At 42.4% G+C, this 26,320-nt stretch overlaps 3 protein-coding genes across 3 annotated transcripts; 1 reads left to right on the forward strand and 2 right to left on the reverse strand.

The window, feature by feature from the left end:
• Positions 1–676: 676 nt before the first annotated feature.
• On the forward strand, positions 677–14,824 carry LOC308090812 (hepatic and glial cell adhesion molecule-like; the record flags this gene model as incomplete). The annotated part of the gene is made up of 7 exons (XM_080436085.1): positions 677–758; positions 5,410–5,754; positions 9,490–9,771; positions 10,981–11,074; positions 11,455–11,513; positions 12,094–12,161; positions 13,618–14,824. The coding sequence occupies 7 exons, from the start codon at positions 677–679 to the stop codon at positions 13,858–13,860; spliced, it is 1,173 nt and encodes a 390-aa protein (XP_080292211.1). The 3' UTR covers positions 13,861–14,824.
• A 3,587-nt stretch (positions 14,825–18,411) lies between these two features.
• On the reverse strand, positions 18,412–22,137 carry LOC308089794 (cullin-associated NEDD8-dissociated protein 1-like; the record flags this gene model as incomplete). The annotated part of the gene is made up of 1 exon (XM_080434720.1): positions 18,412–22,137. One exon carries the CDS (start codon positions 22,135–22,137, stop codon positions 18,412–18,414), a length of 3,726 nt encoding a protein of 1,241 aa, XP_080290846.1.
• Positions 22,138–25,241: 3,104 nt separating this feature from the next.
• Positions 25,242–25,898, reverse strand: LOC308089804 (hypoxanthine-guanine phosphoribosyltransferase-like; the record flags this gene model as incomplete). Its single annotated transcript, XM_080434731.1, has 1 exon — positions 25,242–25,898. The coding sequence occupies one exon, from the start codon at positions 25,896–25,898 to the stop codon at positions 25,242–25,244; it is 657 nt and encodes a 218-aa protein (XP_080290857.1).
• Positions 25,899–26,320: the final 422 nt, after the last annotated feature.

Here is a 26,320-nt window from a genome sequence, read left to right on the forward strand (position 1 = left end):
GTCCCATTTCACAGGTTCAAAATGTATCAAAGATCTTTTGAAAATAACTGATCTACAAGCTCACAATGTTTGCTATTTTCAAATGGCCGAAATGTTTTGTAAAAATCTACAAAGTATCTAGTAACTAAAGTTTTCAAATAATTGTAGTGGAGTAAAAGTACAACATTTTGAGATGTAGTGGAGTAGAAGTAAAAGTTGAAAAAATACCTCAAAATTGTACTTAAGTACAGTACTTGAGTACATGTACTTAGTTACTTCACACCACTGCTCCTAACCCACTAGAAATGACTAGACTCGTTCTTGAATCCAGAAGAAAATGAAAGAGGTTGATTTTGAGAGACTAGATTATAAAACATTTCTTTAGTATTTCTTTATTTGACGGATATTGACGTATTTCTTTCAAGGGTGTTTTGTACAGTATTGTCATTTTGTTGGAATGTTGGAAATATCTATTGATAAGTTGCAGCCAGTGAGACAAAACAGCCAAAGACAAACGGGACATACAAAGCACACATACATACACATTGACTCGTGTGCTGCTTGTACGTACACCATGTCCCCAGTCCCAGCCAGCTGAGGCCAGCCTTGAAGGAATGGCTGTGTGCTTTGTAGGGATGTGCCATGGTGGTTAAATCATGCTAATGACCTGGGAGACACACTGAAGTTTAGAACCAAGATGACGGCGGTGAGGGAAGTTTACTCAAAAGCCAATCATCGACTGTTGTTGTTTGTGTGTCTCCTCATTTTGTTCCACTCAGGTATGTTACGTTTTTTAATATAATTGAGTATAAAATAACTTGGGGGGGGGGGAAGAAAAAATGCTTATGTTTGAAATGATGCTGATGTAAAGGGACACGCCTTTCATGAGGTGAGCATGGAACTAAACTAATGGCGTATAGTGCTTGTTTGGTTTAGATTTAGACAAAAATATTTGTTTACATATTACAAATGCCTTGATCTATCCAAGTTGTATTTGACAAGAGCAGAACTTTAATAGTAACCAAAATCTGATCATGAAGTTCTTGAAATATCATTTGATGTAGAATATCTGTGATTGAATATGGCATTACATGACTAAGATGTACACACTGTAGGTGCAATGCAAATGCACTTGGAAAGTTATGTGCACAGACGATATTTATGGGTATACAGTATATTTGGTAGTGCCCATTCTTCCTAGGTGCTCACCCGTCCTTAATCCATATATTCACATAAACACAATGCAATTGAAATCACTGAAAATGTACACTTATAGAATAGATAGTCCAAAATTATAATCCAGCAAAGCATTATGAAATACTTTGTGCTTCAGTCAGAACTGTAGACTCACTCCACATTCTCCACCATAGTCTGAAAACTCACCTCTTCAGACTCTACCTCAGACCCTAGCACTCTTCATCCCTTGTATCCCTTTCTTGCCTATTTTTGTTAGATACTTAGTTATACTATGCAGATGGATGTTGTTTACTTGTTCACATAATGTTGCGTATATTCTTTAGATAGACCTACAGTATACTGTTCGCTTGTCCACAAATCCTAAGAATGTTATTTAGTTCTTAAAGGTTAATTCTTTGCACTCTATGTACATGAGCATTTACGCTGTCTAGGGTTTGTGCCATTTAGTCCGATCTTGCACTTTGTAAGTCACAAGCATCTGATAAATGCCTGAATTGTAAATTGCTTGTGTTGAAATGATAAATATTCATCTGTCCATCGATGTCAATTTACAGCACTATACATCTATATTCTCTATATGGACACTACATGTACTATCCTATGTCATAGTATTCTTTTAGAGAAGCATTCTTTACCTGGGGACAGACTGGTCGTGTATGATGTAAAACATCTGTAATCATTTGGTAAGGCGCCTGCAAGGTTACATACTGTTACTAAACACACATGCACGCTTCCCCCCCAGCTGTGTCTCAAAGCAATGGTTTGTATGTTGTTAGGGCCAGTGGTTGTGTTGTGTCATTGTGTCTATCAGCGGAGACACTGGGCCTGCTGTGTTTGTGTCAGCCTATTATGTGGACAGTGTCGCTGTGAGTGCTCTTTTCATTGGGCTGACATACAGAAGGAAACAAGACCAAACAATCCCAGCCTTTGTTTGTTCCCAGCCCCCCCCCCCCCCCCCCTGGTGACAGCGAGCTGTTATAGCCTGGATTCATACTTCGTCGTGCGGCAGTGTCGACCGGCAGAAAATTGCCGATCTACAAGCCCACAAGGCGTCGCGAATGCGACGCCTTGTGGGCTTGTGGATCGGCTATTTTCGGATGCACGACACCGCTGTACGACGGGAGCATAAATTAAGCATTACCATGGTGATTGAGGAGCTGCTATGCAAGCTTGCTCCAGCCCAGTGGAGATGGAAGATGCCCACACCCACACACCAGGGCCAGTTCCATAGTTAGATACCGGTGGTGGAACGTAGTACATTTACTTAAGTACTGTACTTACTGTAAGTATTTTGAGGTACTTTTATTTTTCTTGAGTATTACCATTTTTCACTATGCTTTATACTTCTGCTCCACTACATCTCAGAGGCATATGTACTTTTATTACATTTATTTGAAAAGGTTAAAAAATAACCATCTACAAGCTCACAATGCATCGCAATGCGACGCATTGTGACCTTGGAGATCTGTTAAAAAACTTTTGAAAAGAAAAAATGTGAAAAGGGACATTCTGCATAATGAGAACTTCAACCTCTTGGTACTTTAAGTATATTGTAATACCAATAGCTTTGTACTTTTACTCAAACATTATCTGAATGCAGGACTTTTACTTGTAACTGAGTATTCCTTCATTGTGGTATTGCTACTTTTACTTAAAAGTAAAAAGCAAATCTGAGTACTTCTTCGAGTGTAACAGTAGCCAGAAGAACAGTGTTCTCTCACTCTGCCCACGCCCTTTGCAGGGCCAGGCCCAGAGCTAATGTTCTTACTAACAGTAGCTGTATTAGACAGAGCCAGAACACTGGCATGCACATTCTCCTGCCCACACCGGCCAAACCTTTCTCATAGTGAATGTGTCTGCCATGCCACCCACAATTTCTGCAAAGTCACGCAGAATGCAGGAATGTGCATATCTTGAAGAGCACGCAGGGTGGTTATTGCTGTTGATGGTTAGCAATTAGCCTACTACAAATCGTTGCTGTCGGGCAGAAACGTCCTATCTCCATATTCGAACTCTTTGAGCTTTTTCCCCCGTAAATTAATGCCCTACTTGATCATACTACAGTGTCACACAAAAGTATCAAAAGTAGCAGATCCGCAAGCTCGAAACTCTTTTTAACCTTGTAGATCTGCTACTTTTGATGCTTTTTTCGTTTGAATCCTGAAAAGTAACAGTTTTGGACATAATTATGAGGTGTCCACCCGACAGAGACGAAATGATGGAGCCTGTACAAAAAAAAAAACGATATCACCTTCTTTACACCTGTAAACCTGTGATGTGACAATAAAACCGATTCTGATTCTAGCGGTTTCTGCCTGGTTGCATAGTGGTAATTGGTCTGTGTCGATAAAGCACCCTTTCCAAAAATGCTTTACAATGTGTGTGTTACATTCACCCATTGTATGGAGTCAACCATACAAGGCACCAACGTGGCGGGTTCAGTGCCTTGCTTAAGGACACTTTGACATGGTGCCAGGAGGAGAGGGGAAGGAACCAGCAACCTTCCGACTCCCAGACGGCTCTACCCCCTGAGCCATTGCTGTGGTAAAAAGGGTTTTAGTGGCTAGTGTGTTGCTAGGTGTTTGGGAGGGTGTTGCTCAGGCACACAGTAGTTTCTATGGTGTTACTAAGACTATAAGATGTCTAAGCGGTTCAAGGTTCAAGGGGTTTCAGGTGGTTGCTAGGCTGCCTGTGTGCTGCGAGTCGGTGGCTAGGGTGTACTAAGTGCTTGTTCGTGTGTTGCCATGTGGTTGCTATGTGGTTGCAAGTGTAGTGGGTGGTAATAACGTGTTAACATGCAGTTTTAAGATATACTATGTAGATATTGTGAGGTATAGTTTCTAGGCAGTTGCTATAGGATTTATTATGTCATGACTACGGTGTTGCTGGTACACATATTTGCTATGGTGTTAATAAGGTGTAACAAGCTGGTTGCTGGGTCATTTTCTGGTGGTTGCTAAGTTGGTACTTGTGTGGCTGTTGTGAGGTTGTCGCAAAGGTGAACTAGGGGGCTGCTAGGGAATATTTATGTGTTTGCTAGGTTATATATACTAACTGTTGTTATTAGAATGTTGCAAGGCAGTTGCTTGGTCTTAATATATGCTAGTAGTGGTGTAATAGCGTTGTTATAGAAACAGTGCTATGACCTGTTGTTGGCCTCCGAATGGAAGGGAGGAGGATGAGGGACAAACTCAACTCCATCCTGGTTAACCTCTCTCATCCACTCTATGGTGAGCTGCAGAAGAGGGTGAGCGCCTTCCTTCAGCCAGAGGCTCACTCTCCCGCAGATGAAAACGGAGCGGTACAGACTTTTGCCATCAGACTGCATAATGCATAAGAACTCTATCCTTAATGCATAATGGTTCTGTGTCGGCCCTGTTCTTGCGGGATTATGTCGATCTGTGTCTGTTTTTGTTTGTCTTGTAGATTATTTATTTTATCACATTATGCTGCTGTAACGCCTCAATTTCCCTTCGGGATTAATAAAGTATATCTCATCTCATCTCATGCAGTGTTGAGGGTAAAGTAGACACATTACCATTACTGTTATGAGTAATACAACTTCTTCTTACAAACTGGTTAATAGTTATTAAGTAGTAATGCCAATCTCAGTCAAACTAGTTAGACTATGAGCTGGGTGTGACTACACACCTGCTGTGCATCACACAGAATAAATCTGGGTGGTGACTGAATTTGAGAATGTACGTGATCTGGGCCAATTATGAGAATTCACGAGTCAAATGAGTTTAGTCAATTTCAGTTGAAGGAAAATATTTCATCAGTGCTTCTCAAATGTTTTAATTTCAAAGACCCCCAGATCCCTGAGAGTGTACAAATGAAGCCAAAAGGACCGGGTTCATTTGGTTCCATTTCTACACTCTCAGACTTACAGACCTGTAAGGGTCCATTTGGAACCACCTCAAGGAACCCAGAGGGTCCCTGGACCCCACTTTGGCTATTCAAAAATAGCAGATATACAAGCTCATAGCGCGGCACGCGCTATGAGCTTGTAGATCTGCTATTTTTGAAAAATCTTGAAAATGTGTGCAAACCTTTGCATATATATTTTTTTTAAGCGAACATGTGTAACTCAAATCTTTGCTTCCTCGGGGGTCCCTGGAACAAAATATTTGAGATGAGGGTCCACGGCCAAATGCATATCATTTTGGGGGTCCTTGACATGAAAAGGTTTGAGATCCGCTGCTTTAACCTTGGCCTCTCCGTTCTCTATAGGTCAGGTGGGTGCAGTGAACATCACCAGTCCCAGTTCCCTCATCAGGGGTACGATGGGAGGAGAGGCCCTTCTCTCCGTCTCCTACAGCAGCATCAGCCTGGACCCGCCGGTCATCAAGTGGCTGCTGCTGCAACGGGACAAACCCGTCACGGTGGTCCAGTCCATCGGCACAGACATTATCGGCACGCTGAGGCCCGAGTACAGAGACCGCATCCTGGTGTTCCCCAACGGAACGCTGCTCCTCCACAACCTCAGGCTCTCGGACGAGGGAACGTACGAGGTGGAGATCTCCATCACGGACGACACCTTTACGGGCGAGGGCAGCATTGACCTCACTGTGGATCGTAGGTGGACATGTTTTTACTGTAAGATTACCTAGCTTTGTGCAGTGTGGTAGTCTTTATGGAAGACCTCTTATCTAAAGATGAGTTTTTGGGGCTTTTATGCCTTTATTTATAGGACAGTAGACTGACAGGAAATGGGGAGATAGAAGGGGAGTGACACGCAGCAAAGGTCGTCGGTATCGGGACTCGAACCCCCGAAATGCTGTCGGGCTGGCATTGCAGACTAGGGTGCCTGGACCGCCACGCTGCCGCCCAGGCCTATAGAAGACCTCTTTAACCACTTGAACCCTATATACTTTGTTGACCCCCCAGGGTTCTATACGTGGCCCGGTACTTTTTCCCCTCTATACTTCACCAAATCGGCAAAAATTGTGTGTGTGTGAGAGAGAGAGCTACAGTTCATTCAACTGCCAACGGTCAACTCTTAATGGTTTATGGCCAAAATACATCTCAGACATGCTTTCACTTTATGAGCCCTTGAGAAGTCTCAGGTCGTGTGGGACTGGGACTGGTCTACTAACGCTTATACTTAGTCATAAGACGCATGCATGCCAAAAATAGCACATCTACAAGCTACGATGATGTGAGCTTTTAGATCAGCTTTTAGATCGACAAAGTAGAAATCGAAGGAAGGACTAGACAAGTCTTTATCAACAATGGCTGATTGGCTCTCAGATGCCAAACAGTGCGCTCCTCGGAGGCCAGATCTCCACCAGGCTGGGTTGCCTGCCCAGGGCTGTGTCAGTCGTGGGGTGTGGCCGTAAAGACACAGAGACACGGCGGAGCGGGGGGAATAGTTTGTACGACGGACGTTGCAACTTTTTGTGTTTGTGACAGCCTCTATGGGCAGAGTTGAAAGCGCTTTTGAAGGTGCACTCTATAGTTGCCCCTCAAGATGCAGTTCCCATTTGGGTATAAGTCATATGATTGGATGTTGCATTCATGATATATGTGTTCTTTGTTAGAAATAGGTCCCGCCCACACAAGGCAAGCATGCAAATGGTATGGAGTATCAAACCCTGTTTGACAGTCAATAATATGACTCACAAGACTATTCGTGGGTGGGGGGTCACATTTCTGCAACAAACAGTGACATTTGTAGCATGTGTGGTCCCCCATATGAGTGGATGTAAAATGGCTTTTGTCTCTGAGGTCCTCAATGTGTGTTCGCATTTGGGGTAGATTGGTCTTCTGGCATTTTTTGTAATATGGGTCCCTCCCACAGAATTTGGAAGCCAATCATGTCCAATCGGAATGGAATATAAAATAAATTTGACACATACATGTTGATCAAATTACTCCAGAGATAATGACAGACAGACAGACAGACAGACAGACAGACAGACAGACAGACAGACAGACAGACAGACAGACAGACAGACAGACAGACAGACAGACAGACAGACAGACAGACAGACAGACAGACAGACAGACAGACAGACAGACAGACAGACAGACAGACAGACAGGGCAAAAACATAATCGCCAGCCGCCTCCCAGCCTTTCGGCTTGGCATAGATAAACATGAATCATGATGTCATGTTATCGTTACTTGAGGAAAGTGGAAATATTGCACTCAGAGTGCATACCTCCGCCAACACAGTTCATGCACAAACACAAGCTCTATTCAGAGGGGTTGGGAAGACCCTTGTTAGCTGCACAGATGAATGATGTATACTCCAGACAATTACACATTTATTGCTGATTGCTGAGAGTGAGAATAACTAAAACCATAATTGCCCTTGGAATTTTGTCTTCAAGGCAATAAGGAGCTGCATAAATCAGCTATTTTCAGTAATCGTTATATAGAGAGAGAGAGAGAGAGAGAGAGAGAGAGAGAGAGAGAGAGAGAGAGAGAGAGAGAGAGAGCGAGAGAATGTATAAGTGTACATTATGTTTTAGTCAGATATGGATGTAATTGGCCAAGCAGCACCTTGTGTCTTATTGACATACAGTTTTAACATTTTATACATTTTCACTTGTAATAGCCCCCCCCCCCCAGAAAAGAATAAATAAAAATCCCCCTACTGTACAGTAGATGCAGATTATGACGAGAGTGAGTTCTAAGATGCCTAGTCCATAAAAACGTGTGTGCATTTAATACTGCTATCATTATTAGTTTTCTAATTAACTAACTTAATCCTTAATCCATCATTCTCATTTTATTTGTTGCCTTCCAATTCTCCATTTGTACTGCAGTCGCTGTCGCTGCCAATCACCCCCGCCCCCCCCCCCTCCTGACTCGCCACATGCCTCATCCAACATGGAATTAATTTCTGCTGGGGCTTTTTATGCTTCATTTATTATTTACAGACACCAGTGCCACATATCTGGAACAAACTCCCAGAAAACTGCAGCTCTGCTGCCACTCTTATTTCTTTCAAATCACAACTAAAGACCTTTCTGCTTTCTGCTGCCTTTGATTGAGTTATTTTTTACTTCTTTTGTTTTATTGTATCCTAATCATTTTTTGTATCCTAAGGAAACTCATTTTATCATTGTGTTTCCTTTGCTTGATGGTCTGTGTAAAGCACATTGAATTGCCTTGTTGTTGAAATGTCACCAGTATATGCCCATATACAGTATGGGCATTATGCTGGTGGCATTTCAACAAGGACTGACAGATACAGAGATCTCTATATATGGGCATAAAAGAGACACCAACAGACCAGTACAACGGTTACTCTGACAAAGCAAATTGCCTTGCCTTGCCTTAGCTAATAGAAGATAGGAAGATTCCCAGAATATTGGCCGTATTCAGTTTCCCTGGGAGATGGGGAAGGTATGATGGACTACGCGGTCTGACCAGTGACCTGACATAGTTTCTGTTGTCCTTTTTTATGTTTATACCCAAAATACAGACTGGCATTTAACAAAGCCAGCAAGTATTGAAACAACAGGAAGTGCCTTGTGATTATGTAAGTCCCTTTTGTTATAATACATTTTATTTGGTGGCTTTGTTAAATGTCATGTTCTGTATTTTTCTTTTGTCAGTTCATTGTAAACCAGTGAAGCTTTTTGAGCTTGTACATAGTACTTACTATGCTTGTACATAGTAAGTAATGTTGAAGACCACTAATTGATTGGCCTTGCATTTTTTATCTCTTCACTATACAATGCATGCAAAAAATATATTGCCATCCCCCAGGGCTGTAGGGCCGATAGTATTTCCTCTCTTCCCCAGAAATTGGCGATCTATAAGCTCACAAAGTGGCGTGGTGCGATGCGTTGTGAACTTGTAGATTCGCAATTTTTGAGGAACGTTTGCCCCAGAATAGGGACACTAGTGTTGATGTGCTTAAAGGGCAAGAACACTTTGGTAGAGGTTTGGTTGTGTAGTTATGATGTAACTCCAAAGGTGTGCAAGAAATTTAAAATAATTTCTCCACTGACTAGAAATTGCCAATTCAAAATATGCTCCTCATTGGAGCATACTGATTTTTCTTTAAAAAACAATATTGGGTTTTGTGATACTGTCAGAATCAGCGTTGTTTGCGTTTGTTGCGGGCTAAAAGAGTGACTTTGAGAGCTATTTCACTGTACAATGCAAGTCAATGTGGATCATATTTTGAATTATCAATATCTAGTCAATGGAGCAATTATTTTAGATTTCTTGCCCACGTTTGGAGTCACATCATGGCAAGGCAACTACACAACCCAAACCTCTACCAAAGTGTTCTTGCCCTTTAAGAAGTCATTGATATGATTATCATGCCTCACCATTATGTCCCCACAGAGCCCATATCCAGGCCTTACGTCAACATGGAGTCCTCGTCGGTGCTGGAGCTCAGCGAGAACTTTGTCCTCAACTGTTCCCACGACAACGGAACCAGGACCACATATAGCTGGGTAAAAGGTGGCAAAGCTCTGGCTAATGAGACGCGCCTGTTCCTGTCACCTGACCAGAGGTTCTTGACCATCACGCGAGTGCTGATGGCTGATGACGACGTCTACAGCTGCTCAGTGGAGAATCCTCTAGGCGGAATGAAGAGCCTGCCCATAAGACTGTCTGTCTACAGTAGGTGATGTCTGCCTTGATATCATGTGCACTCAATGACACACAAATACTCTAGTATTCAGTTTTCCGTTTGATTAATTAGCACACAAAAAGTTTTAAAAAATCACACCCAGTGTGAAGTGGGCGGTGTGGTCACAGTGGTCATCACAGTGATGGAAGTTCACTTAAAGAAAAGTAATATTGTGGACCAACACCCCTAACTTAAAAAAAACAATAAATGTGTTTTTTTTAAGTGCATAGTCCTATTTATAGGGCTATGCACAATTGTCATGTTTCCCTAGCCAATCACAGTCCTGAATAGACTGTGATTGGCCAATCACGGTGCAGGGTTAGGGGGGTACACTGGTGGCCAATCACAGCGCAGGATTTGGGGTGCAAATATCCAAACCTCACATATAGGGGCGGTTTCACCGCCCAAAAATAGGAGGGAAAAAATACATATAACCTTGTGTAGGAGATGTTTAGAAGCTTAGTGGCTTATAGAGAACTTCCCCTTTTTGTAGAATCAGACATAAAAAAGTATACATAGGCCTATTATAAAAAAATGTTTTACCAGTGAAACGTTCAAGAGATTTGCATAAATACAAACAAACATGCATGTACATACACACAGTATATACATGCATATATACTGTATACAGAATAAGAAATAGTATTAATAATCTAATATTCTACATTAAGGGTAGGGTAAATAATATATGTTGGTTACAACAAAAACAAATTTGTTAAAAAGTTAACATAGTGTTTGTTCAGTAACAGGGGTCTCCGCATCTCTCCAGCTCTTTAATAAACTGGAGAATATGCGGTTTGCCAATGTCAGCCAAACAGGAGAGAGCACCCATTTATCAGCTTCAGCTTTTATATTGTTCCAGTTCCAGTTGGGTTTCATCCATAGACAGTGGGAGGTTCCCTGGTTAGACGTAGCGCGTGGAAGGAACACGTTATTCCAACCAGTTCCTTTCCCCTCTATCAGGCGCCCCGGCTGACCCGGGGGAGGCAGTATAGAGACCAGAATTACTGCATGTTTTTGTGAGGGTACCTACCCTAGGGGACACGGGGAGAACATGCAAACTCCACACTCACCCTAACTTTAATCAAAAATTATATTGAGCGAGAGAGGGAGAGAGAGAGGGGGGGCGACGTTGAAAAGATCTCTGCTTAACTTACCTTTGAATTGACTTGACCTCTAGTGTCTCGTGTTTGTACCAGGAAGAAGTTCTCTGTACATCATCCTCTCCACTGGAGGCATCTTCCTACTCATCACCTTGGTAACTGTGTGTGCCTGCTGGAAGCCCTCCAAAAAGTGAGTGCTCACGTTGGCTCATTGCTAAGAGTGAAAATAAGAGTAAAACAAATGCATAAATAAAGAGTACAAGAATGGTATTGTGCTATTAGCCTGATCAAATATGCAGTCTCCTGCGTCTAATTTGCTAAATCAATTATCAAAAACAAATATCAAATATGCAAGTGTGTGACATAACTGTATGTGTACTGTTTGAGCTCTTTTATTGTAGCAAATATTTGTATTACATGCTACATGTAGGAATATTGAGTAGCATAACTGGTCAGTTGTCTCATGGACCTTTTCTATCTCAGTTGAGAAAAAAATCTATGACAATTAATATGAATACCTAAGTGTGAACTATCAATACAGAGGTATCCTTTTTGTTTGTCTTTTTTTAGGAAAAATTATCCTAGTAGAAATCCACTTTTGAAGTCTTACGACCATTGTAAACATACAGGTATGGATCATTCCTCACTTATTACGCCACTAATAGTGATGGATTGTTTACCAAAATGTAAACATCATAAGACATATTACATATTTGTAGTTAAAGGCAGGGTAAGTGATTTTCTTGGGTTAAAATAAGTGTTAAATAGCTCTATATTCTGATATTACTACAGTACGAGAGTAACAGGAGTCTCGCTCTCTCCAGCTCTTTATTAAACAGAAAATGCATTTTCAGGTCAGGATACCAATTGTACCCAATCAGGATAGAGAACTCAGACAGGATACAGATTAAAGAAGTGAAACTTGAAGTGATGACACAAAGAAATGAGCAGACACAATTGGAACTGGAACACTGTTGATATATGGGTACTCTCTCCTGATTGGCTGAAATGTTGTCACCTACCTGAAAATGTATTGTAAGAGCTGGAGAGACAGAGAGACTCTTGTTACTGAACAAACACTCTATAGCAATGATTACTATCAGAATATAGTAACCTTTATAACAAAAAAAACGTTTTGTTTTAACCCAAAAATATCACTTACAGTACCCTACGCTTTAAGGTTTAAATTGCCTGTCTGCTTTGCCACAGTTGACGTTCCAATAGTGATCAAGCCCGAAAGAAAGAATCCAGTGTCTCTTTACATCCTCGAGACAAAGGTATGTGTCAGATCTTCTTTCCTTTGACATAATATGGCTGCTTGTTTAACCTCATGGACCCCAGCATCCTTATTCTGGGGGCAAACATTCTGCGAAAATAGCCGATCTACAAGCTCACACGCAGCGCGTTTTGATTGATGTTGATTGATTGATGTACTTTATTTAGTAAGACATGAGAACATCAGTACATGGAAGTACAAATTCACAATACAAGGTCTACTAAACTGGGAGACTCATTAAGCACTGAGCTTGTTTAAGATGAGATCCACATGCACACAAATCATGATGACATAATAAGAGACAGACAGATATACACAATACTATACAGAATGTCATACAATCAGCTTACAGGTTACTGGTATGAAGAGTGAAAAAAATGTAGAAGAGAAGAAAAAGAAATAGGGGGGGGGGGGGTAGGGGGGTAGGTTAAGACTTAGACAGGGGCCATTTTTGAATTGCAGCCTCCTGAAGGTGTATCTTTAGGGCAGTTTTGAAAGTGAGAAGGGTTTACACTCCTTTACTCCTTTTGGTAGGGCATTCCACATTTTTGATGAATAGCATGAGAACGAGTTCATTCATTCCCTTTGTTGAGCCAAATCTGGGTTGAACATGATGTTCGTTGCGACATGTTGTGAGCTTGTAGATCGGCTATTTACATTTTTGGTGAAGAGAGGAAAAAGGAGCAGAGCTAATAGTATAGAGCCCTGGGGGACCCCGGTCAACTAATTATATAGGGTTAAAGTAGCACTATGTAACTTTTTAACAACTATATAGCATATTATGTCCCACAAAATTATAAAGTTACATAACAATCATCCTTCCATAAATGTACAGACTCAGGGGGGTCCCTGCCAGGGGCTTGACTGTATTACTATGTATAGGGGAGACAATGAGTTTCATCCTGGCATTTGCCAAGGCGCCAAGGCAGAACCTGCCAGTCAAAGCAAAGACATGCTTGCAGAGACTCTTGGGTAATGAAGTCAAAGACGTTGGATGCCATGTTATTTGTGTCCAAAGTGGCCACTGATATCCCAAACTATAGTGCTGCTTTAAGTTGTTAATATTGCTCCCAAATACTTCATGTGAAATGAATCAATATTGAGCGACTGCATGGTCTATTTCTCACCTAAAATGTTATCAGAAATATCATTCAAATATCAAATTTTACCATTGTTCTTTAGTGGTCTGCTATGCAGTTGGTGGACATGGTTATAACAACATTGAAGGGGTCTGCAGTGAAAAACGATTGTACCAAAAGCGAGCAGTCGAGTTGTGCCCGGTACTATGCAGTGGTAAAGTGCCCAGTGACCTGCTCATCAAATTATTGGTTTAGGGATGTGTCAAAAACAAAACCATGAATTCAAGGCTTCATGCGGTGCGTAATTGATAGAAAATAAGATGTTTTTTGTGTGAACTACTTTAATTAATCCAGGAGTATGTTATGCGTTCCTTACAGTGTTCCTTAAAGGGTGAGCACAACTCGTCCTGCAACGGCTCCCCGTCAGAGTCCAACGGCACCCCCAGCGACACGAGCTCCCTCACGCCCTCTCTCTCCTCCCAATCCGCCGACCCCCCGGGCAAGAGGTACCCTCCCACCCCGGCAAGCTCGCCCCCTTCGGGTCGTCACAAGGTCCTGTGCCCGTCCCGATCCCATGACTCTGGCAACAATGGCTTCCAGCACCACCTCGGTCCGGAGTGAAGTGATTGTGGTCAACGCCCTGAGCGTCAAACGTGTGACAACAAAAACGTGAAAAGTGTGGAATATTGTAGGGCTCGAGTGCATGGCTGGCTGCCAAGCTCCCCCCTACCGATATTTCCAACCTTTTTGAATTCCCATTATCATTTCATGTAAAGCACTGGTTCTCAATGTAGTGTCCGGTGACCCTCAGGGGTCCTTGAGGAGTTACGGGTCTGTAACCCGAGACACAGAATGGACCCTGAATGGTCCATTTGGTTCCATTTGTACAGCCGAGGAGTTAAAATAACATTAAGGATTTTCTAGCATAGATTGGGGTCCCAGAGAAAAAAAAAGGGGTCTGTGGCCTAACGCATATAAAACTGGGGGTCCTTGAAATTAAAAGGGTTTGCAAATACTGATGTAAAGTCCATTATACAGTAAACACCCTCTATTGCCTACGACCCTCATGTTTTCTGAAGACTACAGTGTGTACAGCATTTGACGGAGTATTTCTAAATATTGGCTGTTTGTAATGTAGGCGGTTCTGTTGTGTTGGGTGTAGGTGATGTATGCACTGTTTTTTTGTTTTTTTTCCTTAAGGAAAAGGTCAATTCTGTGAACATGCACAACCAGCACTATCGAGAGCAGCAATGAATCACCTGTACTGCATTGTGACATTCCATTTGTATTTGTGTGACCATATTGAACATATTCTGTGAAGGAGTGATTTCCCCATAATTCCCTTTTTTAACATCGCGTATCGTTTCTCCATTCAGATAGTGGGTTTGTCATGACTTTTATGGATTTACGTATGTAAATGTCATCGTAATGATGAAACATTTTGAGGACAATAACAGCAAAGCACTTTGACTTGCTGGTGAAATATACATGTATTAAAGGGATAGTTCACGATTAGTCACCCTGGAGACTTGAATTCATAGATATTATTTTGTTTTCGTCGCATTCCTAAGCCAATAATTTTATGACCAGCAGACCGGTAGGCAGCGGTTCCGGTAGGAGACACAAAGGAGACTCTTTGTGTCTCCTACCGGAACCGCTGCCGGTCATCAAATTATTGGCTTAAGAATGCGTCAAAAACTAAAATATAACCATGAATTCAAGTCTCCATGAATAAAACTTAAAAAAAAGTCATTTTGGGGGTGAACTATCCCTTTAAGGCAAACAACCCAATGCCATTTATGTCACCTTTCAGTTTAATTTCAGTTTAATTTAGCAGCTAAGTCAGTTATATTGCTGTGGCTTAGAAACAGAATGAAGGTCATTAACACATTATTAATAAGTTGTTTTTGTACATATGCATTTTGTGAATTATTTAATGAACTAAAACAATTATACATTGTTTGTTACATGTCTAGATTTGCAGAATTCTGTAATACGTTGGATGAAGAATAAAAAACATATTCAGGCAGGTTGTGGTTCATTTTGTTCGAGAGAGAGAGACAGACAGTGGTGGAAAGTAACTAAAGTACTGTATTTAAGTACAATCTTGAGGTATTTTTACTTTAGTGGAGTATTTCCAATTTTCAATAGTTTTAATTCCGCTCCACTACATATCTGAGGAAAATATTATACTTTTACTCCACTAAACTTTAAAAAATATATATTTGGTTGCTAGTTACTTTTTAGATTTAGATTTGTATTACTAAACATAGGCCTACATTAACCACTTAAGCTCTATATATATTTCGGCTATTTTCAAAACTTGAAATAGGACATTCTGCACAATGAGAGAGAGAGAGAGAGAGGGAGGGGTTAGGTGGCATTCTCCACCCAGAATCAAACCAGGCATGGATGTTATGATTGTGTTGGTTGATGCACCTCCATCCCAGTGGTTCCCCAACGTTGACCCATACTACGGTCCAGTGGTGTAAAGTAACTAAGTACATTTACTCAAGTACTGTACTTAAGTACAATTTTGAGGTACTTTTACTTTACTTGAGTATTTCCAATTGTCTATACTTTTACTTCTACTCCACTGCATCTCAGAGACAAATATTGTACTTTTTTCTCCACTACAATTATTTGAAAACTTTTAGTTACTAGTTACTTTGCAGATATAAATTATTACATTATAAAACATAAATTAACCTCTTTATCCCTATTTTATACCTAGGCTATTATTTGAAAATAGCAGATACAAGCTCACAACGCGTTGCGATACCAATACCAATACTTTTGTACTTTTACTTGAATTCCAGACTTTTACTTGTAACAGAGTACTTCTACATTGCAGTAGAAGTACTCTGTTAATACATATTAATTTGGGGGGTCCTTGACATGACAATGTTTGAGAACCACTGCTCTACAATAGGAATATGCAATGTCACGTGGCCACGTGTCAAGTGGCTGTGGATTTAGAGGCATATAACAAAATAATTTCAACTTGACTACTCCTTTCACTGCACACAAGCGCCCCCAAGTGACATATTTATAAAATTATAAAATACTTTTTTTTATCTGAATTGCCGGCCATAGACATATGCCACAGACCATCTTAGAAAAAAAAAAAAGCGTTTCCCAGGGAGCCATTTTCAGATTTTTTTTGTCTCGTAAGTCAAAGGTATATACCCTAAAGTCTGTCACATAATGCATATCAGAGACAATTATGAGGCACAGTGAAAGCCATAGACAGTGCTTCTGAGCCTTCTTACATCCTAGAGCAGTGGTTCTCAACCTGTGGGTCGGGACCCCCAGGAGGGTCCCCACATGATTGGGGAGAGGGGGGGTCCCCAGATGACAGTTAAGTGACAATTTAAGGACTTTTAAGACCTTTTTAATACCTAAAAAAAAAGGAAGAAAGAAAAGAAAAAAGACCACTACTGGCTGCATCAGAAGTAATCAACTAACTATATTATAAAAACTGGTCAAACATCAGCCAAATTGTCAAATTATATAAGAGGCAATTTATTTTTTAAATAGCAGATCTACAAGCTCACAACGCCTCGTAAGGCATTTTCCCAATATGTGGAATCGAGTCAAACAAAATGTAATGCCTCAACTCCTACAATTCCAAGTGTGTATCAGGGTGGGGGGTCCCCAGTTCAAATGTGATTATTTTGGGGGGTCCCAGTTCAAATATGACTATTTCAAATATAGTCAAATATGATTATTTTGGGGGGTCGCGGCCTGAAAAGGTTGAGAACCACTGCCCTAGAACAACAGGGGGTCCGGGACCCGTAGGGGGTCCAACTGGTTTCCAGCAGTGGTTCTCATTGACTCATTGACTCCAATGTATTCCACAGCTGCAGTTTGCCTTCCAGAGCAACAAATCTGCCGGCTGGAATTGCTGGATAGCGAAAATGACGTAGATGACCGTACCTTATTTTTAATTACTTTGGGCAGACCCAGGAAACTAAAAAGCGGATTTGTCCACAAACCCTGCCTAAAACTAAAATCTGGAGAAAATAAAAAGTACATGTAAGACCTGTGGTTCAAGAGTTTATAGGCCAAAATGTAAAGTGGTCTGTTACAGAGATTCGAAAGAAATCTTGGGGTGGAGGTTTTTCCTTGGCGCCTATTCTGGGAGTGTGCGTGCAAAGTTTCACGTGGATTGGTCCAACGGTGCCCGAGATTAGCTACACACGCACACACATGGACAGGGGCGAAAACATCAACACCTACCAGGATTTTTGGGCCTGGTGGAGAAAAAAAAAGGGGGGGAAAAATGGAGATTGACCATTTAGAAAACGAAATAAATTGGGTGGAGGTTCCAAGGTTCCAAGGTTCCGGCCCATCTACAAGAGTGTCAGTCTGAGTGTCTTGACTTTCAGTGGTTAATCTTGCAAACAATGGACCGATCATCGCCAGATTTCTATTTTTCCTATAGATAATATATGCTTTAGATACATGTTTTTTTATGGAAGTCAATGGCGGTGGGATAGGGGTGAAACGTTGCCGAAATATGGCATCGTAGGTCATAGATGACTGACATCATAGACTAGCCACGTGAAGTCCGAGATCCACATGTAAGCCATACAAAGACCCCATCTTTTTGGTGTGAATATTTTTCACATTGTGAATTAATAATACGAGAGGTTTGGGTCGCTTCGCAGCCCTCACATCTAGGCTACATCACAGCTACGTTGCACCAGTGATTCAACTGATATGGCCATATATGGAGATGCGCAGTAGGGTGGGGTCCTAGCGGCCAAAAAAAAGGTTGGTGCGGCCAAAAAGAAGGAAAGCTGCTGTGGCAAAAATGTTAGAATATAGTTTTATATTAATTGTACAATATGTAAGTACATTGAAGGCGGGGAAAGAAGCCTAAGTATTAGCCAGAGCACTGATCAACAGACTGTGGCAAGTTTGGAGGCAAGTGGAGTGATCGTGTGCTGACCAACCCCGGACGTACTTTTGGAGGTCATTTCAATTATAGTTGTAGGATTAAGATCCGTTTTTATGATCTGTCATCAATATGTCGTCATCAACATGGTGTTAGAGATGTACAGGGAATCTGTGTCGTTATTACACCACGTCTTGTTCAGTACTACAGAGTGTGTGCATGTGTTTACACAGTATCATCATTGTTGCACCATGGGTAATGTAGTCACCTTAGCTGGTGTCCATGGACACCATGGCCGGGTTGGAGTCTTTCTGGACAGAGTCAAAGATTGCCTCCAGCTCCCGATTGGACCGAATCTGAGACTGGAACTGTGACATCAGAGGATAGTTCTTTGCTTCTGGGATGGAGAGTAGAGAGACAACAGCTTGCATCGCACCTCGCTTCAACTGATCCAGTTTGTCAGCATCCTGCTTCACTGAGCCAGCCTTCAGCTTGGTAGCGCAGATAGCTTGTAGAGGTTCTACCAGTTTGTCCAGTCTCTGGATAATGGCGTTTGGATTCAGAGACGAGAGACGAGTCAGCATGGGAAACGTCAACATCTTGATGTCATGGTGGTCTTTGAGTCCGTCCTCCAAATGGTTGAGGAAGGTGAAGATGTCCAGTTTGTCATGACATCCTTCCAACAGAGTGGACATGCACTCAAATGCTGCTTTCCTCAAATCCAAACCATCATCTACTGTGTGTCTGTATGGTCCCATCTGTACCTCTCTGACGAGTTCTTTCCTGACTTTGGTTTCAGTATAAAGATGGGGTAAAACTGAATCCAGCAGCTCTCGGATCAGACTGGGCTTATTATGAGCTGCTGAGGTGAATGTTACCAAGGCAATGCGCCGAACATTTAGGTCTGGGTCTTCTAGGGTCTTCAGGAAGTCGCCTATACAGTTCTTCAGTACATGGTCTATTGGCTGAGGATCAGCAGAGATGGTGAACTTGACAGCTGCTACCACAGAGCTCCTGGCGTAAGACGAACCTGACAGTAGCTTGCCCTTCAGCCTTGGCAGTAGAGTTTCAGGGTCTATCAGAGTTAACTTTCCCAGACATTGAGAAACAACATTTCTGGTTCTTTCTTCCTGACACTCACAGTGTTTCAGCAGCAGAGACGACACTGACTCTATATAGGGCTTCAGATCTTGAAGTGAGGCGGAGCCTATTATCTCCTTTAGAGAGCGCAGTAATAGATACTGTCTTTTGGGGTTAGAGATCTCTGAAAGGATGAAGGGGAGGTACTCTGGCAGGTTGCCAACAGCGATCGAACCCAACGCATACGAGGCTGCTGACTTCACCTCTTCACTGGTGGCGGAGAAAGCATCAATGATGACAGTCTTGAGTTCTGGTTGGCTACTAAGGTCCACATGATGTCCAACTTCACCCAATGAGAGCAAGGCTAACAGTCTGATAGAATCTGTTGAGCGGTTGTTCTTCACATCCTTTATGAACTGTCCCACTATAGCAGGTGCTTCGTTGGGACAGGCTCTGGTGAGTGCTGCCACACATTTAGCGATGGTGGAGTAGGCCTGTTTGTGAGGCAACGCAGTTTGTGAGTGGGGGGAGTAGACTGGTGCTGTTAGCATCTTCAGCAGGTCCTTGAAACTCAAACCTACTGTATTTGAACACACCAGAGCCTGGTAGAAATCCAACATGGCTGCCAGCGCTGCTCCTTGCAGCAGTGGGGAACGAACCAGTGATATGAGCTGGTTGAGGATTCCTCGACTGAGCTTAGCCATGGAGGAAGGGTGTGTCTGCACCAATGTGGATAGGAAGATCAACACCATCTGAGACACGTTCATGTCATTGTCTGATATGAGAGGAGAAAGTTCAGCCAACACTACATCTATCATGGCTGGCGTCACTGAGGGGCTACATTTCTTCAGCAGTGTGTCCAGTGTAGCCAATGTGGAGAGTTTGAGAGTTCTCTCTTTGCCGAGGAATGAGGCAAGGATGGGAACAGCTTCACGAAGAATCGGACGCAGGTCGATGTTCAGAGGAGAGCCTGCTACCAGCGCCAATGCTTTAACAGTAGTGTGTCGTGTCATTTCATGCTTGAGTCGTTCCAGAAAGATGATCAGTGTTCCAGGAAGTTCAGTGGGCAAATGGTCCCCTAGGTTACATATGATCTGGCCCATACAGGAAATGGCTCGTTCATTAACTTCCTGGTGAATGTCAGCGGCTCGTAGGCGCCTAATTGTACAACTGAACAAGTCATTAATGTAGGGGGAGGGGTCAAAACTCTCTGAGCCCCCGGGATATTGGCTGTCCAGAGGTCTGATCACCATGACCAGCTGCTGTGTGACCTGCAGGGCTTCGGAGGTGATCTTATAGAAGGGGTCCCCCACGCAGGCCACCACGGCTGGGACAAGGTCTTTGCAGATGTGTGAGATGTATGGGTGGAAGGCGTTGGGGTTGTAGCACAGGATCCCATGCAAACACGACAATGCATCAATCTTCAGGTTAGAACTACTGGACTGCTTATCATTCAGACTGAAGACTATACCTGGTATTAGTACTGGGATGTGATGGACCACAGCTGCAGGCAGAACCTTCACCAGTTCAGTCAACAAGTTGAAACAACAGTGTCTCGTCTTAACACTTTTCTCCTTTAACTGCTTATGAAGAGCTTTCACTATCATAGGAACCTGACTCTGTAACAGGTTTAGAGGTGTATCTCCCTGCTCCATAGTGTCTGGATCCGACATCCACTTCTGAGCCTTTCCAGTTTGTGTCAGCAGAGAGATATACGCATGGAACACATCTGCCTTCACGTTCTCCTCTCTCTCCTTGAAGCAGGAGATGAGTGCAGGAGAAACAGAGCGATAGAAATCATGCAGCATCTCTTGTCTGGTTGAGACGACACCGTCCAGACACTTCGCCGATGCACGACGCACCTTCCAACTGACGTCATCATCATCACTGTATTCTTCGTCACTACCTCGATAATCTTCATCGTTCTGTTCCGTGTCCATAGCGTTGTCATCCTCGTCTTCGTCATAGTTGTAGTTGGGGTCGTAGGTCAGGTAGCGCAGACACAGTTCAATCACCGTGGGAATGTGAGGGTAAACCTCTTTAGGACACTTCGTAACGAAGGACTCAAAGGCCAGAATGCAGTACTCTCTCAGTTCATCATCGTCGTTGTTACAAAACTTCACCACCAATGGAATGATCTTCTCCAGATGTTCTCCTATGCGGTGTCCAGCCTGTCTGCTGATAGCAGCCATACACTGGATGTATGTTCTGGTAGTTGACATGTTCAGTGCATCCTGTGTGCGTCCCAGTTCAGACAGTAGGTGTTTGATTAGGTCAATGAACACCGAGTTCCCACATGACATTGCGAGGTGACCGAGGGCCGTGATGGACCTCTTTCTGACAGCCAGGCGAGGAGAAGTGAGCTGGGGAAGCAGACAATTCAGGATTGAGGGATGATAACTCACCAAAAGTCCCCCCTGTCTGCAGAGCATGTTGGCCATGATGTCAAGCGCCTTAAGCTGAACGGACAAGTCTTCCTGTTTGGTGATGGCACTGGTCAGTTTGCCAGTTATCTTTTTGCAAACACTGGCTGATAGCGCTGAGGAGCCACCAGAAGCAGGAGGAAGTTCTCCTATAACGGTTTTGAGTCCGAAGGACGAGATGTCCCGGAGCTGCTCATTATCAGACAACATGTTGGTCCACAGCGTGTCCACAATGGTCTCAACCTGGTACTCCTTCACCTTGCTCACCAGAGGGCCCAGGCATTTAACAGCCAGGTTTTGGACTTCTCCATTGTTATCCTCCAACAACTTCAGAATCATCTTCACCACCTTCTTCTCACCGTCGTCGTCCAGTGTGACTGTATCCTTCTGCAGCTCAGACATCAGGTCATTGGTTGCCATGTACCTGAAGTCCTTGTCGCTTGAGGTCATTTTGTTCAACAGACTGGAGACATCATATATGGCACTCGCCATTTTGATCTGGTTAGCTGCTGGTTAGCCTCCCGATAAGGTGCTTCGCTATGACCCAACAGTTGAGTATATGCTAGCTACGCCAAGGACAGATCTTTTAGATTGCGCTGGATGCTTATGTACTCTTGGGCTTCAAGGTCGGCTTGGCTAGCTGGTCGTTGGTTGGAAATTCTGCAGAACAGTCTGGATGTCTTTGAAAACGCTGCAGGTTCTGTAACGACCACTCTGTTTTATACTAGCAGTGACAGCAACCTCGCATTGTGATTGGCTGAGAGGCAATGTCTCCAAATATAGAAATATCTGGCGTGTCATACATCAGTCATGTATGACACACCAACTTGGGAGAGTTTGGGGATCTTCCATATATGGGCAAAAAGTGGGCACAGACACAGACTTCATATTATAGATATATCTTTAGAGAACCACATTGATCACACAGAGACTTAAATTATAGTATTGATTATTATTATTATTATTATTATTATTATTATTATTATTATTATTATTATTATTATTACATTTATTGTCTCCGCCAGGCCGAAGGCATGGAGGAGAGTATGTTTTCACTTTGTTATTATTATGTTATTATATCGTATTGTTGTGTGTCCCACCAACATTTTGTTGTTTGTACCTGCATGAGCGACAAATAAATCCCTCTTGTCTTGATTCTTAAACACTTTTTTTAATTTAATTTGATTTGTGTTCATTTGTGTTTCCCTTGTTGGAAGGCCAGAACAAAGCCAGATGTAGATGCCTGTCAGTCTGAATGATGCCTCGGTGCTTGTAGTAGGTGGCTGACTAGAAAATAGTAGGAGGAGTTGGCAGCAGAGACAGTTTTACCTTTACTTAATATAGCTAATAAACTATATTAGTACATATTTTGTGATCAATTAACTATTTATAAGGCAACTTATAAGCTCCGGACACAGAACCAGACGTACAGACCCGCAGACCCTCTTCTAGACGGCTAGACACCTGCAGAGCCACACCACAATAATAAGCTTCAAACTTCAACATCAATTTAATGATCACATTCTCATTCTCATACTGCAGGTTCTTTAAATAACTCATTCACTGCCAGATTGATTTCTGGCTGTGTTTGCCCACTGCCAGCCATTTACGTTTTTTTTTAAACTTTCAACAGGTCACAACATTTTTTATATTCATTATGATTGCATGTCCAATCGTTTGTAAACACACACGATTTGTGAAACATTCCAATCGCATCGGCTACTTCTCATGCAGCCCCGTGTAAACACACCATTTCTCGTCAAAGATGCACGGTTCTCTTACTTTTTCAGCTGGCCACAGAAAATGGGCATTCATCCTATCCCTTAACACTTATCCATCTTAAAAAGTGAAAAATATACATTATCTGCTGCCGATTGTTGGTGGGCAAAGCTCAGTTTAGGATTTCAAGCAACGACAGCAGTGCACTCTCAAGGGATGAGGTGCACCCGGTTAAATTCAGTACGGCCTGACTCTATAGGACAGTGGTTCTCAACCTGTGGGTCGGGACCCCCAGGGAGTCCCCACATGATTTGGGGGGGGGTCCCCAGATGACAGTGAAGTGACAATTTAAGGACCTTTCAGACAAAAAAAAAAGAAGAAAAAAAAGACCATTGCTGCATCAAAAGTAATCAGCAAACTATACTATAAAAACTGGTCAAACATGGGCTAAATTGTTAAATAATATAAGACAGAGAGAATTGTGAAAATAGCTGATCTGCTATTTTCACAACATTCATCTGTGGAACCAAGTCAAACTAAATGTAATGCCTCAACTCAAATATGATTATTTGGGGGGGTCACGGCCTGATAAGGGTGAGAACCACTGCTATTGGAGACAGACCCAGCTAGAGGAGGGTCTGTGTTGTCTGTGAGTTCTGTGTTTCCAAAGCCATCTCGTAAAATCGATGGACCGATCAGCACCAAATTCATTGTTGCACTTCACACTGCCAGTAGTCCACAGAGGTACCTCCACTATTGTTGTGCACTAAAAAAAGGCTACTGTAGAACCCCACAAATTTGTTTTCACATTGTGTTCTATACCTATTCTAATATTTAACTTAAAAATTATAATGGAAGTCAAGGGGGCTCGGATTGTCTAGATTGAGACACGGTGCATCATCAATATATTTAACTTATAGGACATAGCAGTGGCGGCCATTTTCTGTTTCCACTCAGAAAAAGACAATTTTCCCATAGAGATTTCCAAAAATATTTATATCAATTATTTTAAGCCTAGAATCAAGCCATCCAGGGTCCTGGTGAATCATGACTATAAAACATTTGATTTTGTAAAATAAAAAGTAAAGTAAGTTAATAATAAGTTATTAAATATAGTATATCATATCATATATACTTTTTTTTGTTCACAAGAATCAAATGTTCTATGGTCATGAATCACCAGGACCCTGGATGGCTTGATTCTAGGCTTAAAATAATTGATATAAATATTTTTGGAAATCTCTATGGGAAAAATGCATTGGCCTTTTTTCAGTGGAACCAGAAAATGGCCGCCACTGCTATGCCCTATAACCGTTTGACTGCCTGCCATAACCAGCTAGCCAAGCCGTCTAAAGAGGAAGTGAATGGCAGTAAAATCAGGATGAAACCTTACCCAAATATGGAGTCATACGTAACATCAGATACATCAAAGACGACTGGCGTCATAGACTGGCCACATGAAATCCAAGTCTTGTTGTATACGTTTTGAAAACAAGGGAACCAGGAGACCTGATAACGCCAGACCCCTAGTGGTTGAAATCTGAATGTCCGGACTTCGCATGACGTGTGTGCAGAGGAAAAGAGGGACAGGACAGGAAAAGAGGGACAGACCGACCGACAAAGCCTCATGTAGGCCGACCCCTTGGGTCTGGCAAAAAAAATCACATTTTAATTTCATAAATGAAGTCAATGGGGCTGTCAAAACCTTGCCCAGATGTCATAGATACGTCACAAACAACATAGATGACTGATATCACAGCCTGCAGCCAAATGTAGTACGAGATAAAGACTTGAGCCAAGTCCAGATCTGAGATCTGACCTGGAAGAATTGTTGGAAGGAATGAAATGATACATTGATCAAAGTCACTAAGAGCTTTTCATACCTTGTACTTCTCTTTTCCTGTCTCACTAATGACGCAGATATGTTTTAGATCTCTAAAGTACTCATTGTAGTCTAGCCCGTATCCCACCACAAATCTGTCGGGGACCTCAAATCCTACAAAGTCTGGTCTGTATCCGACACTCCTGGGTGTTCTCTTCACCAGCAAACTTGCTACTTTAACAATTTGGGGATTGTGTTGTTTGAGAAGCTCTAATAATGTCTTCATCGCCTTGCCTGTGTCGACAATGTCCTCCACAATCAGGACGTTCTTCCCTGTCAGCGTAGGCAGGTCATCACCTCTGATCACTTTGATCTCACCGGTAGACTGGTCATTACAGTAGCTCATGAGGCGGATGAATTCCACTGTCATTGGCACTGAGTAGTCACTGTCACCGTTCAGGGCCTCCATGTAAGCCAACAGGTCTGCAAAGAACTTGTAACCCCCCTTCAGCACACAGAGGGCCACAATATGGTGACCGCCCATATCCTTCATGATCTCTCTGGCCAGCCTCTCTGTCCTGTCCAAGATGAGTCCGTGAGGTATATACACCCTCTCCAGGTCAGAAGCGTAGTGCTTTGGTATGCAGAACAGGTCCAGGTCGTAACCTTGGTCCTCGTCGCTGATCACAACACAGGGGCTTGATGTCGCCATTGTCGGTATCGGTTTACCGATGTTTTAATTGACATACAACTTTTAAGTTCCTTTGACTTAAAATGTTAATTTAAAAGTTTGAACTTAAAATGTGTATGTCATTTTAAAACCCTCTGCAAAGAGAGCACCTTATCTCAGTTGGGTGTAAATATGAATCACTTCAGCGCTCCTATATCTCGTAAATGTGCCTCGCGTCTCTCTTTTATGTTGGTGGTGACATCACAGTTAGTTCTGACCTCTGACCATTGTGATTGGCTGAGAGGCATTTTCAATGTGTCCAAATAGAATTATACAACTCAGAGCGCACCTTATTTACAGTGGTGGACAAAGTACTCAACCCCAGTACATGAGTCAAAGTATAGATACTCCTGGTCAAATGTATTACTCAGCTACAAGTGAATTGATTGATTGATTGAATACTT

The sequence above is a fragment of the Gymnoscopelus braueri genome (genome assembly GCF_963280865.1).
Source record: "Gymnoscopelus braueri genome assembly, chromosome: 8".
NCBI classification, from domain to species: Eukaryota; Metazoa; Chordata; class Actinopteri; order Myctophiformes; family Myctophidae; genus Gymnoscopelus; species Gymnoscopelus braueri.